The 19,781-nt window shown below is 36.8% G+C and overlaps 1 protein-coding gene across 4 annotated transcripts in view; it reads right to left on the reverse strand.

Moving 5' to 3' along the window:
- PKP4 (plakophilin 4) overlaps positions 1-19,781 on the reverse strand; it is a 228,820-nt gene that overhangs the window by 139,510 nt on the left and 69,529 nt on the right. For 2 of the 4 annotated variants that reach the window (XM_011991709.1, XM_011991728.1), the window contains exon 1: positions 17,862-18,013. In XM_011991709.1, the coding sequence (XP_011847099.1) occupies positions 17,862-17,993 (132 nt within the window). In that variant the 5' untranslated portion in view covers positions 17,994-18,013. Of the gene's footprint in view, positions 1-17,861; positions 18,020-19,781 lie in introns of those variants that run through there. The other 2 variants (XM_011991719.1, XM_011991737.1) reach the window with 2 other exon arrangements.

Below are 19,781 nucleotides of genomic sequence, written 5' to 3' on the forward strand. Positions count from 1 at the left end.
ATTATCATTCTAATAACAAAATTCTACCTTGCCTTTCTGGGTGAGAGTAACCACATACGGAGAACTACCCTGGTCTCTCAGTGCTCTTCTCCCAAGGGAGTTATGACCTTTTAATGCATTACATTTGAAAACTGGCTACCTTGGTCCTTTGCATTACTTAATAATTTTTCATTTCTCTCATCTTTGAGTCAAGAGCTGTTCTGCAGGATTACAATTTCTGGATATCCAAAGTTTATCCTTCAAATGCCAATTTATTTTCTGATTTCAAATATGACTCTAGTACTATTACTTATTTTCTGCCTTATTAACCAGAATAAACAGAACACAGACTTTTCTTGATGACTGAAAGCACCACTATGAACATTCACAACTGCATGGAGACACCATTAGCCCCCAGACCTATCTTGCAGTTGTTCTGTCTCTTCCCCTGACACAAGACCATCAGCTGCTGCTGTCACTGTTCCTCTAATTGTGATCTTGTGTCTCCCTTTCTTGTTCTTTGGTCCCTTCTCCTCTCTTTAGCCTCTACCACTAATGTAACCAAATGTGCACATCTAAAATACATTCCACAAAAATACAAAGATACCAAATATATACCGGTTAAGCATTCCTAACCAGAAAACCCAAAATTCAAAATGCTCCAATATTCAGATATTTGGGACTAGAGATGCTCAACTGGTATGTATATTTTGCAAATATTCCAAAAGTTAAAAGAAAAACCTGAACTCTAAAACACTTCTGGTCCCATGCATTTCAGATAAGAGAAACTCAACCCATATTTCAAACTACAGCAAATAAGGTTGAGTGTGAGGGCCTAAAGAGCAAAATACAGGCTCTTTCTTATGCAGAGACATTCAAGTATAATTTTAGTGTGTTTCCAAGAGCTGCAGTTGCCACAGCGTAATGCCACACAAATACATATGTGTATGTACACTCCTTGTCTATACACAAGGGTGTGCTTAAGTATATGTGTGTGGGTGCTATATGTGAATGTATTGAGTATCAGGAGGCAGTTACTACAGTCAAAATATTTTAAGTACTTTAATAGCTTTGAGGATAGAGATTACAAATGGGGATTTTTTTTAAATTTACACATGTAAATATGATTTAGTCAACAAATATTTGAGTACTACACTTATCACATGACAGCCCCTCTACAAGGTACTGAGAATAAAATGTTGAACAAGATAAATAATTATTCTACTCTTAAAAAATCAAAATGTTTGAGGATAGAACAACTTTGTCTCCTTAAAAAGAAATGTTTTTTGTTGTTGTTGAGATTGTACTTTGAATTTTGCTCACTTCCAATTATAAACTGTAAAGAAAAAAGGTTTTCCGGCAATGGGGAAAAAATCTGTGTTCAATAGCCTTACAAATATTAACTTGAGATTCTGAATTCTCTGGAGAGAAAATTGGCGATATTATAAAAATAAACTAAAATTAAAACCCTGGAGTAGCACAACAATTTTCCCAAATGCAGGAACTGAGAAGTCAGGAAATAGAAACACAACATTCAGGATATCAGAACAACATTAATTACTCATATTGGGCGTATTTAGTGATTTCCATTACTATTTATAAGGGGATAATAGCATGAAAAGTTCAATACAAGGATTTTATTTTTAAAATTTAAACAATATTTACAGGATTTCAAAAACCAGACTATTAAGGCTTAAAAGGAAAATGAACTTAAAAATATTTTACAATAAAAATGCATTGCAAACACAAGAAAATAAAATTATATCCTATCCTCCATAGTACTTATTACAGATATTAAACAGTGAAACAAAATCATCTTCTAAAAAAATATAAGAATCAGAATAATGCTTTTGGCTCTTTACTGACCACTATGGAACATCCAAAACAGTCCAGTACATCCTAGCCCGGCCTGACTCTAATCAAAAGGAGGATACAGTAAAGCAGGTAGAAAAGAGAGCAGAGGAGCAACCAGGTTCAGGTGCCAGGGCACCCGCACTCTTCCAAAGTAGACTGTGGCAGAAACTGCTAGTTGTTTAGGGTCATTTTAGCTTAGCATATGGCTGCTCACTGGAGCCTGCAATTCCCAGCTTCTGGGGAAGCTTGCAGCCATGAGACCGAGTTCTAGCGTGTGAGGAACAAGCCTCTTCTAGACCGTGCTTTTCCAAAGAAATGCATCTGTTCCCATGGTTTTTTATCCCTACCTGCTGCCTGGGACCTGATGAGAGCTAGGAGCTGCCTCAGGCCCAGAGATGGCAACCTTGCAGCAAAGCTGCCGTGGATAGTTCTGGACCACTGCTCTCTGGACTGTATCCTAAGAAATACATTATCATCTTGTTTAAGCCAAGGTATTTTGATGCCTCGTTGTTACAGCTGCAAAACTCGAGGCCCATTTAACACCCAGTTTTACAACAGACCTGACTGTTTTAGTGTCTAGCTGCCTCAACTCCTGTCCTAAAGCTTAGAGCCACCTGGTAACTGATGTTCCTAAACAAAGTACATTCTGAGCACCTTTACTGGGATGTAAGCATCTTCAGGGGATTATGCATTTGGAGGGCTGGGACTATGTCCTCTATATCCTTTTATTTCTCTGAAACAGCCTAATACAGAGCTGATTGAGGGAAGGATGAGTAGGAAAAATAAGTTTATGCTGTAGGTTTCAGGGTCAGACAGCCCCCTGGAATTGAATTCCTCGGCAATTCCTGGGCTTTAACCAGATGTTCAAAATACCAACTGAACATTCCATTCTAGAAACCAAGGCTTGTGATCACTGCAATCTCTGCCTCCCAGGTTAAAGCGATTCTCATTCCTCAGCCTCCCAAGTAGCTGGGATTACAGGCGCCCACCACCACACCCGGCTAATTTTTGTATTTTTAGTAGAGACGGGGTATCACCATGTTGGCCAGGATAGTCTCAATCTCTTGACCTCGTGATCCGCCTGCCTCGGCCTCCTAAAGTGCTGGGATTACAGGCGTGAGCCACCGCACCTGGCCTGTTATTGTAATTTTAAAGAGGAAACAGGCTATGAGATGTTAAGGGGCTTGCCCAATAGAATAAAGTCCTTTGTAGGAGTCTGGATTTGAATCCAGGTCTGTTTGATATCAATGCCCGCATTCTTCTTACTATATCAAGATGCTTTTAAAAACTCTACTAACTTCTTCAGAAGAGTACAGTTAAAACACTGGAAGAGTTTACTGATGAGTCAGAATTATTCAATTATCACTCTAAGTAATAGTAAATGTAACACTTACAAATATTATTTGTGATATAATATCCCAGGACATACTGAAGCCCCTGGGGTCCATGCACCTCTTCTAGAGGGTCCTGGGGGCTGGCTGGTGGTGGGAATGCCCTGGTTGATGAGCCCATCCAGTAGCACCCTCCAGAGTGCTCAGCTGAAAGAACTGGGAGAGAGCTCAGTTTTCCCTGTTGGTAGACTCCTCTGACTGGCTCTCAGTAGCCATTTGACATTTATTTTTCTGAGCGGTCAGGGGGCTAGTGCTTCCAGCTTGCCAACACTAGTCTGCTATGGGAATCAAAACTCACTGTACTGGTTGACATGGTAAAACCTTATTTAGCGCTTACTTTGGACAGTCGAAATGCTAACTAAAACAGTCACAGAATAGCAAGATATTGTGCTCTGCAATATTTTTGTGGCCAATCTACTCTATTGTGCATTTCTAGTCAGCCTGGATAAAGGACTATGAAGCAGGGACATATTTTTTTTTTTAACACGCAAGAATTGTATTGGAAATGTCTCCATATTTTTTGCATAGTGCTAGTCATAAAATAAGACAGTCCTAATTACTACATTTACCTTCTTCTGTGTAGGAATATATCACAAGGAACATTTAGAGGATACCGACGTGAGCTCTGCCAGTTCAAATAAATCAGTCAGAGTGACTACAGTTGGCTTTGGATTGCATCCAGGTTATGGAAGGCAAGAATAGATTAGGGATATGTGCCATCAGAGCAGGGACAAAATCTTGACTTTGTAAAAGCCCCAGTATTTCTTCAGGCTTAGACATGACTTACTAGAGCTACATTTTCAATGAAATATTGCTGGAAGCATTTAAAAGCTTGAAAATACAATCTTGTCAGTAGAGATGCTCCCCCAGTTCCCCAAAAGATGTGTGACATCATTTCAAAATACAGTCAGTCTGCTGTCACCAGTATGTTGGATTAGAGTGGGCAAAGTCTGTCCAAGTAGAAGCAGCCCAAGTTTGGTGTGGTCCTATAGTCAAGATTCAGGGACCACCACTTCACTTTAGAAACAAAAAAGATTCACATTGGAACAAATCTGTTTTGGCTATTAATTTTGTGCAGAATTGACTTAATAGAAAGGAAAAAAGTATTGGGTGTAAATTATAGCATACATGTCTTGAGAAAACTTTTTTCTGAGATAGAGTCTTGCTTGGTCATCCAGGCTGGAGTACAGAAGTGCGATCCTAGCTCATTGCACTCCTTGAACTCCTTGGCGCAAGCTATTCTCCTGCCTCAGTCTTCCAAGTGGCTGGAACTACAGGCACTTGGTGATTTGGAGTAGGTGGGACTACAGGGATGTGTCACCATGCCCAGCTAAATATATATATGTATATATAGTCTCAAACTCCTGGCTTCAAGAGATCCTGTTGCCTCAGCCTCCCAAAGTATTGAGATTACAGGTATGAGCCACTGGGCCTCGCTGAGGAAACTTCTGGGTTTTCCTTTGGATAGCTCCTCCCCACCAGTATACTGTCTTGAGGGGAGGGGCTTTTTACTTTCTCCCTCACCTCTCCTAGATAATATGAATGTGAATTTGATATTCATTAGTATATTTGTGTTTAGTTTCATGAAAACCAACATTTTTAACAAACATGTACTCAACAAGTACTGAACATGAACTAGCACCAGAGTCCATTCTAATCTCTGAAATACAGTGGAAAACATGTTTGGACTTTATACACTGAAGTGGGACAGTCCAGAAAATGGAGGTCAGGCACGGTGGCTCACATATGTAATCCCAGCACTCTAGGAGGCTGAGGTGGGAACATCACTTAAGGTTAGGAGTTCGAGACCAGCCTAGCAACAGGTGAAACCCTGTCTCTACTAAAAACACAAAACTTAGCTGGGCATGGCGGTAGGTGCCTGTAATCTCAGCTACTCGGAAGGCTGAGGCAGAAGAATTACTTGAACCCAGGAGGCGGAGGTTGCAGTGAGCCAAGATCATGCCACTGCACTCCAGCCTGGGCAACAGAGTGAGACTCCATCTAAAAAAAAAAAAAAGGAAAGAAAAGAAAATGGGGTATTTTACATACTTGTGTGTAACTTCCTTCTCTTAGTTAACATACTTTGTGGAATTCCCTCCGAGGCAACAGGTAAAGATATATGTGAACAATCTCTTAATGAGATTCCTGAATATATTCTGTAAAGCTATCTGGAAAGAGTTGGATTTGCAGGATTATTTTAGGATGACACAACTCATATCTCCATGAGTCCAAACAGATATTGACCTTTTCCATCAGCTTCTGAGACATCTTGACCGCATAAGGCTGAGGCACATGACCGAACTTCTGCCTCACCCTTTGGCTAGAATCCTTACTGTGGGGCCAAGTCTTAGCCTGAGCCGTCCATCTATGAGTATTCCTCAGTCTGGATCCATGTCCCTCATAAGTGGCCCCAGGCTAGAACATGTGTTTCCACTACCGTTCTACATATCATCTCAAGGATAACAACTGGAAAATGTTTACTGAACATTTACTCTTAGCAGGATTGGAACCATTACCCTCATTTTACAAATAAGGACACAGGAGGCTCCACTCAAAGTAACCTGCTCAAAGTCACACAACTTAGCAGGTATGCAGGTGGGAGTTCTTGCTTTTAACTCCTGTTCTACGATATCCTTCTGGATCTGTGGTCATACTAAACATTCCATTTATTTTTTAGGCAAGACAATCCAGTTTCTCAATCATAATTCATTTGACAAGTTTTCCACATCTTGCAACCTATAAAAACTTACTTGTTTTCTTTCTGTCAACCTTAGCCTATGGTGACCTTTTATTATTATTATTTTTGTGATAATAAAAATGCCATTTTTCGTATCTTTTATTCTAAATTACCATTTTATTTTGTGGCTTTAGAATTTTTATGAAATACTCTACGCTTTTCATAAGCAATTTGCAAAATACAGGGGGAAACTTATCCAAAGACATCTATTCAACATTTAGGAGCATCTCCTTCTATTTTATTAGTGAGTGCATATGTGTTTGGATACACACATGAATGTGTATTTCTATAGCAAAACTGGATCATTCCATAACCGTTTTTAAGACCTTTACTACAGATCATTACTTTCAAAATGGTTGTGCCACTGTACTCGCACCAATACCACATGAAATTGCCCTGCCCACATCAGTACACCCACACTATTTTATCTTTAATTTTGTTGTGGCCAGTGTGAAAAGCAGATATATTCTCAGTATATTAATGTCTATTTCTGTGATTACTAGTGAGGTAGACCATTATTTCACGTGCATATTAGTTATTAATGTTTCTTTTCACAAGTGTTAGTTGATGGCAAGTACTCCCTTTTCATTAGGTGGTCACAGTTTTGCCTTACTGATTTGTAAGAAGGCAAATCAGTACTGATTTATTCCGCACAGACTGCATTCATTTATTCACTCATTTGATAAGTACCTGCCAAACCCCTGCTGTTTACTTCCTCCTTTGCTTAAGACACAATTCTTATCCTGTGTAGCCAAAAACACCTTTGAAAATTGCCTTACAAGACTTTTTCAAGTGAGTACATATTTTAACATAACTAAGATCCCATTACCAATACTGATATTTTAAGCACAATTAAAACAGTACTCATAGGTCCAAGAAAGATGATAACATGTATAGGAATCTGATCTCAGCTTAAACATTAGGGTTTTTCTTTGCAAATGCAATAAGCCAACAACCTATGACATAAGTTATTACACAAAGTCTATCAATCTGAACTACTTGAAAGAGAACATGGCTTACGGATCATGAGAAGCAGGAAAGCAAAGGACTTCAAAATGTAATTGACCAATACCCAATAATCCTTGACTCTTGGTTTGGAACCTTAACTAAGAGAAGATCCACTAGTAATTACATACTATGAATTTCTAATTTTTGAGTCTTAAATTTAATTCCTCCCTAAAGAGAACAAATCCTTAATTATCAAAAAGGGTAAACAGGGGGAAAAGAGTGAACACATTTCATGAATCCTTGAATGTCTGAGAGCAATCCTTCACATATTAAAGACAATTGAGCTGGGTATAAATTCTTGGATTACAAGCACTTTCCCTCAAAACTCTATACACATTGCTCTAATCTTCTCTGGAATTTAGTGTTTCACTGAAGCCTGATTTTATCTTTTGTAGATAAACCATTTCTTTTATCTGAATTGCAAAGGTTTTTCTTCCTTCCCTTTGTAAATATGACATTTTATAAAAGTAATTTCGAGACTGGTCTTTGGTGCCTGGAATACGATGATTGCTTTAAATCTATACACTCAGAGCTTTATTTTCTGCTCATGAAAATTGTTTTTAAAGTATACTTAAGTACTGCTTCTCTTCTAACTACTCTAAAATCCTTCTCAAGAAAACCCACAATGTTTTCATTAGATCTACTTTCTATGGCTTCCATGTCTAGCAGAATTTATTACAACATTTTCATTCTTTTCTTCCATATTCCAGGACAAGATCTCACATGCTTGTCACCATCAATGTTCAGTTTTCCTCTGTATGCATTCTTCTCATTAATGACCTCACTGCAGATTTTAATTGTTTAGTATGCATATCTGGCATAAGACTGCCCGGATATGAATCTCATATTCCCTATTTATTAATTATATAAGTTTAAGCAAGTTACTTAACTTTCCTGAGCTTAGTTTCCCAAACTGTAAATAGTGGTAATAATGATACTGACCTGTATAATCAGGGTTTTTAATTACAAGCACCAGAAAACACTCTGGGTAATTCAAGAATAAAAATATTTACTGAAAGGATATTGTACAGTTCAAGACTATATATTGCTCCACTAGTTGAAAAAGGTAGGAAAACACACAGAACAAAGAAACTGAGATGAGATGTTCAGTGGCCAAAATAACCTGAAAGACTTTTTACTACATTAACTCCAAAATTTGTGATAAGGAACATAGAAGATCTTCCACTTATAGAATTAAGTACAATGCTACAATGCCTGGTACATAGTAAGTATTCAATAAATGTTAGCTGTTACTCTCCTATTGGATTTCTATTCCATAGAGATCACTGATTCTTATATCTTACTCACAATTATAATTTTTTTAGATTTGTCATTTGTTTCCTGTTGTGGCAGCAGCAGCAGCAGCAGTAGTAACAGTGGTAGTGGTGGTGGTGGTAGTAGTAGTAGTAAGGAGAACAGAGACAGCAATCTAGCTGCATCAAAAAGCAGCAGGCCCAGTAAAGCAATGAAGGGTCTTTGTTCGCACAATGGCAGACCTGCCAGAGATGATCCATTTTTTGCATTTCTGATCTACCGGTTTTAAACTAAGAAGAGCACTCTCCAACTCTGACAAGGTTTTCAGTGGGAAACTGAAGTTTTATCCAGGGTTAAAAAGTTTGCTTTTTTAAAAAAATTGTTCAACTAGATAAATTATTCCACATCAATAAAACAGATTTGCCCAATTTGTAGTGCAGATCAAATGAGCTAAGTGCAACAGCATTCTGTTCAGTACCCATAAATACACAAATATTTTTCACAGTCGTACCTACAGACCTTCAAATCTTCTACTTAATCAGCTTAGAATGTCAACAGCAGCAATCACTAAGATATATTTTTTCACATAATAGTTTAATATGAATTTGCTTTTCACTATTCTTTGCTAACTGAAATAAAATCAAAATCTTGCTGTTAAGAGCTTACATTATAGAAAAATAATATTCCTTATCTTATTAAGGAACAAATGAGAAAGTGGGACAATGGGAAAACTCCAGTAAGCATCGTCCCTTCCAACAGTCCTAGACTTAAACCAAGGAATATATAAGGCAGCTAAGCTTATGAATGAAAAACGGTGTTACTTGACTCTTCAGTTGGGCATAAAGGGCTTACTTTAAAAATAATTAATAGAAGTATTTTCAAAAGAAGAGAAATCATGGCTTATGTTGACTTTGTGATGGAAAGGTATTTCTAAAGGAATATCAGAATACAGAAATACTACATATGAATGAAATAGTAAGAGTTATTAATTCTGCCAGAATAGTTTATTAGAAGGCCATAGGCAGTGGTTAAGACTTTAATCTTGGTTTAGACTCTAACAATGATTTGGGGAAATTTTTTAAATGAGATATATGCCTATTAGGGTAGATGATAACTCACGATAAACATTTCACTGATGCCACATTGCTTTATAGGAGTTTTCATAAGAAAAAGACTATAAGTTAAAATACTAAACAGTTTATAAATTGACATGCTTTGAACTCCAATTTTTAAAGGAAAATTAAATTTTCTTTCAAGAGCCACACAGACTGAAATTCTAAGTATACTTTTAATTTATGATAGCTATTTTCATATTTGAAATATAACTATATAGAATATAATTGCATAGTATATTATTTCTCTTTAAGTTTCAATAATGTGTTATTTCAATTTGCTTGCAGACTGTTTCCACTTTGTGTAACTCCTACATTATTAAGGTTTGGGTACATAAAAACTCTTAAGATTCTGTAAGTTAAAACATAGATTTGTCTTTGAACTACTTGAAAAGAACTTTACATTTTAAATGATCTTTCTTAGGAATGCCTGAAATAAAATAACCATAACCCAAATTACTTTGCTGAGGTACAAGCAGATCTGATCACTTTGGGAACAATACATTCGTAAAATATAAACAGATGAAGTAAGACCATATGGACACATTTTTGCAAAGTAACAAAAATGGCAATTTAGAAATTGGGAGCCCTTAAACATGAAGATAGGCACTAGATAGGCTATGTTTTGCAACAGCTATGGAATAACTTTAGGGTTATACCTGAAGGGAAAAATATGTTTCTGAAATATTTTTCTCTCCAGAAGTGATTCTAAAGAGAAAAACGATCATGCAAAGCAGAGAATTCAATGCTGAGTAATCCTCTCATCCATTTAATCTCACCAACTCAGCAGTCACTCATTTCAAATTTAACAGCATAAAGTTTGCATGTACAGGGGGAAATTATTCCATATATTCATAATTTAACTCTGAAAAGAAACTGTAAACTGGATTATTCAACTGAAAAGGAATTTACAATTTTAAACGTGCAGTCACGGTTGGCTTTAAGTGTTAACAAAGGAAAAATATTCTATCACTTTCAATGTAAACGAAACAATGCTAATTCAATGGTAAAAATTAAGCAAAAATATTCCATTATTTTCAAATGTAATGGTAATTCAGTGGTAAAAATTAAAGCTAAAAATGTGTAAGTTAACAAACTTACATAAAATTGACATAATACATATAGATAGCCTGTTTAAATTAAAAGGGGGCAAAAGTACATTCTTGTCTCTTACGGATCAATTAATGAATATTCATAATGTGTCAATTACTCTATATTGAAGTATAAATATGGTTTGTGCCTCTGCATTATTCTGAGAGTAGAAACTATATGAAATAGATCATCTTTATATGTCTGCTTATCCCCCTCAACCCATTCCTTGACAAAGTACTTTGCTCAGAGTAGTCTTTGAATAAACAATTCTTAATTAATTAAAAGGAAGCTTAATCTAAGTATGGAGGCCCTGTAAACATGTTTACATTTTTAGTTCATTAACTGATAAATATTTTGGGCACCTACTATGTTTTCCATGTTTGCATGTGTGATCCAGTTATGTGTGAACAGCCACAGGGAGTCTGTTCAAATTCATAGAATTTAATAGTCTTCCAAATAAACCCTTCAGTGTCAATACAACCTAAAATGATGCTTCCAATGAAATCAAAGAGAACAAATACTAAGTTATTCTGAATATATAGTTGAAGACATATAAGACTGGAAGCTTTGCTAGCAGGTCCATCTGATCATTCATCAGACTACTGGAAAATGTAGACAGCTAGCCAAATGCATATGCTTGTTATTAGCTACCTCTTGGCAGTCTAATTTTTTAACGTTGAGAAGGACAACTTCTTTGGGAAGTGGGGAGTACTCAAATACTGAATAAACCTGTTGGCCATACTCTGTAGTATTCTTTAATCACAGGGACGCTTGAGGTGGAGGACACCTTGTATCGTTAACAAAATGAAGGGAAATGTTAAATTCTGACCATGGTACATGCAACTTAAAAGAGGACTGATCTCCTGAGAGCCATTTTAGAGTTCAGACTTCTTGAATACAAGTCAACCAGTGTCACAAGAGCTTTGCCATTTGTCCTCATTTTGAACCTCGTTTCTACAATATTATGGATATAAAGCTGTAAAATTTGATGATTCTACAAAAACCACTGAGATCCAATCTTACCTTGGGTTAGATGCTGCAGCTCAGGCACTAGAAACTTCACTATAGGTTATACACAGTAACAACAACTGCCAGGATAATTTAGTTACCAATTGGAAAAATAACTAAGTTGCCAATGGGAAAAGTCAGAAGTTTCAGGCATTGTACTTACACAGCACATTCTAGTTAAGTGACAAACTATGCTTGTTTACAGCTGAAATAAAAATTCTCTTCTGCATGTGGCTGAGGTGTGTCAAAGAGGACTATTTCATTGTAAATAAGCAAAATGGCCAAACAAAAGGAAGTTACAAAGGCAGGTGTGTAACAGTTGAGTTGTTTCAGTTCCAGAGGAATAAAGTAAATAATTGTACTGGAATTTGTTCACTTCTGGGCATTTTGCCATACAGGAAGGGTGTGTAATTACTGAAGCTAAGATATCTATGTAAAAATGAAGTAACATCAATAGGACACAGCTGGGCTTCAGATTTTCTTATTTTATCTTCAAAAAATTAAGGATCTCTGGCTCTCATTTCACTCTTTGATATTTAAATATTGCTTAAGTTAATATGGACATACTGAAGATAGAATGGTTATTTTCAAAAAAGCCAGAAAATATCTTGAAAGTGGTATTCTCTTTAAGAGCTACACAAATGAGGAACATTGCAATTTTCACTCATCAAAGGTAACAAAAGCAGCACACAGAGTATCTAATTTGAGACCTCACCAGAGTAAAAAGAGTGCATATAAAATTAACATATTTTACCAAATCTATTCTTTGCTTACCAGTTCATACTATCTGGATTGGCTTCAACCTTAAATCTAGATTCTAAGCTTCGGAAATCATTAACCAAAAATAAAAGAATGTGGTTTGTGGGCCAGGCACAGTGGCTCATGCCTGTAATCCCAGCACTTTGGGAGGCCAAGGTGGGCAGATCACCTGAGGTCAGGAGTTTGAGACCAGCCTGGCCAACATGGAGATACCAGTCTCTTCCAAAAATACAAAAATTAACCGAGTGTGGTGGCATACACCTGTAATCTCAGATTCTCATGGGAGGCTGAGGCAGAAGAATTGCTTGAACCCAAGAGGAGGAGGCTGCAGTGAGCCAAGATTGCACCACTGCACTCCAGCCTGGGTGACAGAGCGAGAGTCTATCTCAAAAAAAAAAAAAAAAAAAAAAAAAAGAAGTGGCTAAAGAGCCTGAAAATATGGCCAAGTTCAAATAGAGATCTCAATTATTCAAGCAAATTTATGACAGAAGATGAAAGACTCTAATGAATATTACATGTGCAATTCTACAAAACCAGAAATCAACTTGCACCCTACATAGAACTGTGAAAGACACTTGCAAATCCTAGCCATGATTGGCCATACTGTCTTTTTTAAAGAGTGTTTCTAAAACCAAGAGATCATATCGGAACCATTATAAAACTACAATGTATTCTACCAATTGATAATAATACCCTGCACATGGTGCTTGGCTTGCTGCTTCCTTGTGCCTGTGAGTGAGCATTCTGACACATCTAAGTAAGTCGCAGAGGGCAGCAGCAAGGCTCTTGATGAGCAGCGAATGGTTTATCAAATTCCAATTCCTCTGCATCCAAGGGTGTGCTGTGCATTTCAGTGACAAATCAATCAGTTTAATCTAAAGTTTTCACAGGAAGAGGCAGGATCCTTTGAGGGCACCACATTTTTCTTTCTTTCTTTTTTTGGAGACAGGTTCTCGCTCTGTCACCCAGGCTGGAGTGCAGTGGCATGATCACGGCTTACTGTAGCCTTGACCTCCCAGACTCAAGTGATTCTCCTGAGTAGCTGGGACCATGGGCGCACACCACCACTCCTGGCCAATTTTTTGTATTTTTTGTAGAGACAGGGTTTTTGTCATGTTGCCCAGGCTGGTCTTGAACTCCTGAGCTCAAGCCATCTGCTCACCTCAGCCTCCCAAAGTGCTAGGATTACAGACACGAACCACCATGCCCAGCGCTGTATTTCTTTATCTAGTTATTACATGTAAGAGATTATGCTAGGCACTAACCAGTATCAAGTTTGTCAGATATTTTTGAAAACTATTAGGAGATTCCTCCTTTCCTACATCTGTATTCATCATGGACTCCTGGATTCTTATTAGGAGTTGAGTTGAGCAGTAGAACCTGCTAAAGGATGATCCTAATTACAGCCAACTGGTGGCTGAAGTTCTGACATTTCCTGTAATTTCAGAATCATGTCCAGGAATCACATTGCCTTGTTATTCCTGTGGACTGACTTTTTATTTCTCTTAAAGCATATTTCTTAACATTTCTTTAGTAGTTGCCTCACCCGATATACATAACACTGGTGGATATTTTGTGACATCACCAAGATAACCACAACCCTTTTATTCCCTAAACTTACAACTAAATTGGACAGATGGGAAATGAAAGTTATGACACTTATGTCATTTTTTGACCATAGATAGAAAATAAAATTTTATTTTGCACTATGAAGAGATAGGATTTAAATCCTGTATCAATATGGATACAGTGCAATTCAAATTGTCTTAAGAAGAATGTTCAGCTGAGTGACAAGTTTTCTAGGTGCTGTGAGACTCTCTTGCTCGCAATATTTCTGTGAATGTGGCTATAGGTTTTGTTGTCTTAATAAAACCGCAAATTGGTGACAAAGTAATCGACAGTAAGTATTATCTATTCATTCCCTGCTCAAACAACCATTTATTGCCCGTCTAATATATCCATGGTGTTGGGAGAGGAGCAACCTGTAACACAGGTATGAAACAATGCATAAAACATGGCTCTATCCTTAGGTAGCTGATTATATAAGTCCTAAAAAGCATACTATTAAGAGTCATGACAGTGGCATAAAGTGCTAAAAGAGATCAGGAGAGAGATTTGACTTCAGGCTGGGTATGTTTCATGAAAGAGGCAGCGTTTGAACAGAAGTAGCAAGGATTCTTTCTGTCAAGGAGCGAGGATTTTTCTGTACCTTCGCGGGTACACATCCACATGACTGACATCACTATGAGAGGTTATCACTTCTCAAAAGACATTGTAAATTCTAACATTATGCCAAAGAACACGGAACAGCTAGCTTCTGGCACTGGAGGATTCTAGGGAAAGCATAGCCCTGTGAAGAAAGAGTTCATTGTTTTATGACACTGAATGCCCAATTTCAGATATTTAATAGACTAATGGTTTGTTAACAAGACTGCTATTGGTTGCTTGCCATTTCCCTTCCTACCAATTACCATGAATTGCCCAAGGGGAGTATGTGTGAGGTATTTTACTGGCTTAGATGTACTTTACTGAAGAACCCAGACTTTTCCTCTCAAAATTCAGGTGAATTTTATAAGATACTACTTTGCAATTCCTTAACCAAGTGCCTTGACATTATGTTTGGGGTTGCAATAAATTAGCATGTTCATAAAATTTATTTTTATATGCTCTTTCTCATAACATATATATAAAACTATATGTTTATGTATAGTTTTTGTGAGATCAATATGAAGTTTTTAAAGTTTAGTGTCTGCATAAGTAAACTACTGTCACAGCATAAACATTGCTCAATATTCAAAGTTTGTCTTCTGCTATCAATGTCCAAAAAAACGGCTCACTGAATCTTTAGTATGGTTACAAGTAGAACCACTAGCTCCTCCTAAGAGGAGCCTTTTCTTCTTAATGCAGAAATGATAATGACAATTGTAATGTTAGCCCTTACTAAGGGCCAGGTACTGTTGCAAGCATTTTACCTAGGTTAATTTAAGGTCCTCACTATTATTATCTGCATCTTATAAATAAGCAAACTGGGAAACGAAAGGTTAAGAAATCTTTCCAAGATCACATGGTCAGCAGAGAAAACAGAATGGAAACCTACTCCATGTACCCAGTTGCACTGCTGGGGTCCCTTCCTTTTGTGACCTAAGGAAACACCATTCCTAAGACATGGCTGCCACGAAACAAGGACTGTTATTTGAGATCACAGAGTGGATACCATTATGGCATGGCAGTGAGGCTTTTTAAAAAAATAATAATTATGGGCCAGGTACAGTGGCTCATACTTACAATCCTCACACTTTAGAGAGGCTGAGGTAGGAGGATTGCATGAGGCCAAGAGTTAAAGACCAGTCTGGGCAAGATAGTGAGACCCTATCTCTACAGAAAAAAATTAAAAACTAAAAATTAGCCAGGCATGGTAGTACATGCCTGTAGTCCTAGCTACTAGGGAGGCTGAGGTGGAAGGATTGCTTGAGCCCAGGAGTTTGAAGCTGCAGTGAGCTAAGAAGGTGACACTGTACTCCATCCTGGGCAACACAGCAAGACCCCATCTCTAAAAACTAATAATAATTATGCATCCCATCTAAGAATATTGCTCTTTTGGATATAAAACATGACCAACATTTATTGTAACTGCATGTAACAGTGGGCTAAGAGTGTCACACTCTGACCAGTAAATTTTAAAATCAAACATATAAGGTGAATGGTAATTAGTTTTCTTACTTGGATCTAACTTTTCTGTGCTCTATCCCATTGGGTAGATGATAGGAAGTGACATATTTCAGGAGGGTCTTAAGAAATTTTTACTCCAACTATATTTTGCCTGGTGCCACAAAAATTGCAGGGGAGCTATTTAAAACCAGGAGAGTATCTTGAAAAAAGATACAGATGTGGTATCCTGGGTTAAACAACTGAAATGCTAAGTACTTAAAATTTTTAAAAGAAATTATGTACGAAACTGCAAATATATATTAATGAACTCCAATTTCTCACAACAGGAATAGAACCAAAGACCAGAGTATAGCATCCCACTAACTAATTATATATAATAATTGTTTTAATGAATAGGATAAATACATTTTTGGCTGCCTTGAGAAGCTAGAACTCTTCTTAGCATTTCCCATAAAATACTTATTTAGAACACTATTTACTGCCAGAAGATAAAATTTTGAAGTCATTTGAGGCCATCAAGGAATTCTATTGTCAAAATCTTAACAAGTTTCCTTATTTTCTTACATATAGGGTATATGGTCTCAAGGTACAAACAGAACGTTACCATTGCTATGTTTACTGCACAGAGCTAATAGTTTTAAGTCATTTCTAAACATTCTGATAAATTTACCACATTTCACCAAAACACAGTATATACTAACAGCCTCAAATAAATCTGAGGCTTCTCACCCTTAACAGCTCTGTGGGTCAAATCTTGACAACTATGAAGTGCTATCGAAGAGTCCTTTTTTCTCCCCTAAAGATAACAGAAGCTTAGACGTCTATTCTATAGTTTGGTGGAAGATGAAAATTGTACTGACTATATCTTGTACCTTTTCAAACTCTTTGTGGAAAGTTTAAAAACTTCAAATTTCATTGAGGAATAAAAAAATTATTTTGACATCTTGTTACTAGAATAAACTGAAATAATTTTTCTTGAAAACATAGTTCTAACGTCAGACATGTGTCACGGTTATAGAGCAATCTTTCATGCCACATTCCAAGTTACAGCAAATAGTACAACAATAAGGTAATAAATGTTTCCTCAATCTTCGTCATCATTAGTCATCTGAGTTACTGATACTGACTTTTAAAGGAATATCCCAGCAAATTCAACATTACCTATCTTGAGAAAAAAACATCCAGTGGCTTAATTATAAGATTTTTTTTAAAAAAACTTAATCTTAGATTATTTCAACAAAATAACCCTCACAGGGGACATATAATGTTTTTTGGAGAGAAGAAGCAGGAAAAAAACAAAAAACAAAAACTATCCCTGGAGCTTTAAATTTACATTTACCTTATTAAGCTTTTAAATCTTAAGAAATTAAAATTGCAGAATTCTAATTTCTCTAAGCACAACAGATAAGACCTGATATAGAAGGTTACTTGAGTTTGAAGGATAAAGAGTATTAATGCCTTAAAAAAATCAACATAAACATGACATTGAAGCAAACTGGCACAGTTCGACAAGTTTTAGAACATTAGCTCACAAAATGAATATACTTAAATTTAGACAAACACACAAATATAGCCTTTATCCAAAAATCACAGAGACAACCCTATATACTACCTATGTTAAAATGTTCAAAATACCTAACGCTATTACAGGCCTCAGGTTGCCAGAGTCCTGATAGAAAAGTCAGCACTGAGAACTATGCTTCACACAGCTTTGCGTGCATGCACACACTCTGCAATGTGGGAGCGACAGAGACACCGATCACCATCGAGATTGTCCTTACTTGCAGACGCACAAGTATCCTGCATGTTCCGATTCTGACTGGCACCTGGAGCAGCTCTACATGCCAGTCATCCCAATGTACTCAGGGATGTAAACACCTTATAATTAGAAAACGTGAAGGCGTCAAGGACGTTAGACAAATTTAAAACATATCCAAAGATTAATTTTTTAAAGGCATTAAGAAATAACTCATTGCAAATTTCAATACGAGGATGTACCTGCTCCTTCACGGATGCTAGAATAGTGGTGGCTGTGGTCTCGGGTTCCATGCCTGGGCCAGTGGAGGCAGCTTCCTGGCGGGTCTGTGGTTGCCCCTCCTCCACCAATGAGGCCTGCTCAGGAGCTGGCATTCCTCCTGCAATCAAGCAGGCAAAGGGTTAACACTTTCTTCTGGGCTCCCTTGCAGGAACCGAGGATTTACAGATGGTTCCTAGCAACTACAGTAGACTATAGTCTACACACCATGATCAAAAGCTTGTTAAATTGCTAAATTTTCTAAATGGTAACCAATAAGTAAATATGACTAACTTATCAAGAAACTAAATAATAAACATTCTAGATTGCTATAGGGGTCTGTTTTCAAAGTAACATGCACACAAAAAGACATCTACAAATGTTAACTGACATGAGAAGAATGTTTTACCAATCGCAGAAGAGATTTTTGTAACAGAAAAGAAAAAAAGAGTTTAAAACCTAAAGAAGCCTTAAAAATAAAAGTCTGCTTATTTTAAAGAAATATAATATATTAATAACTAGCAACAAGTTCATCCTTGGTGGAGTCTTACAGCTAGCTTGGTTTCTTTAGAAGAATCTGATTATTCAAAGATAACAATGACTAGGAATGTGGTGTTGAAAAGAAAATCTATTTTTTAGGCCCATAGCTTATGACAGAAGAATAGGTTCTTGGCAGGAGCTAGAGTGCCTTTCCTAAGACAACACATAGTGAGAGCAGTGTGTTTGTCAAGAGACTTACTGACCTGATATGGACTTTCTACAATTTTGGAAAACAGGGGGAATCGATGGTTAGCGTAAAGTGTTATTAAAATTTTAATAACTCATTTACATGTCAGTTTCTCTGTTTTCTTGTGAGTACAGTCTTTATCATACCACGAAACTAGTCAAGTACCTGGCATATTAAATGGTATTCAATTAATGTTCACTAAAATAAATGAATACATGAATGAAGGATGATATATTTTCATTGTCTCATTCCAGTCATTAGGTAAATTCTGCCAAGTCCTAAGATGTCCGAGAGACCCTATCTGTTTAGATGTGTCACATCGTATATTCAAATACGGACATCTGAGACTATAAACATTTTCCTCAACATTCTTCAGTTTTCTCTTGCAAATTACTCTACTATTATATATTTCAATTTAATCAATTAACTTCCACAGTCTTCAATTCTATAGTTGATCTGGGACTTGTTTCCCCATTCCCTCAAATTTCAGTATCAGTCTTCTGTTTCCAAAATAATAATCCGTAAGTAAAAGGGGAAATTACATGTCCTTTGAGCTCCCATCTTCTTCCCTACTCTCCTGGCTTCCATGTTAGTGGAGAGGGTCTAAGTTTCATGTTTCTGCTGGTGGTTTTTTTATTCTTGTCATATTAATAGGCATAAATGGACAGTGGATCTGATTAGTTTATCTGTGCATTTCCCCCGACACCAGCCTCATGAGTTCTCATGCCTGCTCTATCTAGCAAGTGAATTCTCAATCTCCCATTTTCACGGCGCATAAGGCCTAGATAGAATTTGAACTGCAGGATCTTCTCAGGTATGAATAGAAGGATCCTGAGACATGGAGATGAGTAGGATCAAAACCTAAATGTCTTGGGTGGGGCGGGAGCGGGGGGAGTTCTACCTCACTACCTCACCGATAAAAATGGCTAGTTCTTTATACAATGTAATAATTTTATGGCAATCTATATTTTTTAGTGTATGTGGAATGTTTATTGAGATGTAAAACAAAATATTATCAACTGAATAAAATTTTCTTTCTCTATCAAGTGCTCATTAAAGAGAAGACATAAGCTCTATAAAGGAAAAAAATGCTACACAAAGATCCTAGATTAGCATTTAAGGCAAGTAAAGATATAAAAGTATTCTAGCCATTGAAAAATTACACACCTTAAAATAA

The sequence above is a fragment of the Mandrillus leucophaeus genome, unplaced genomic scaffold, assembly GCF_000951045.1.
Source record: "Mandrillus leucophaeus isolate KB7577 unplaced genomic scaffold, Mleu.le_1.0 Scaffold110, whole genome shotgun sequence".
NCBI lineage: Eukaryota > Metazoa > Chordata > Mammalia > Primates > Cercopithecidae > Mandrillus > Mandrillus leucophaeus.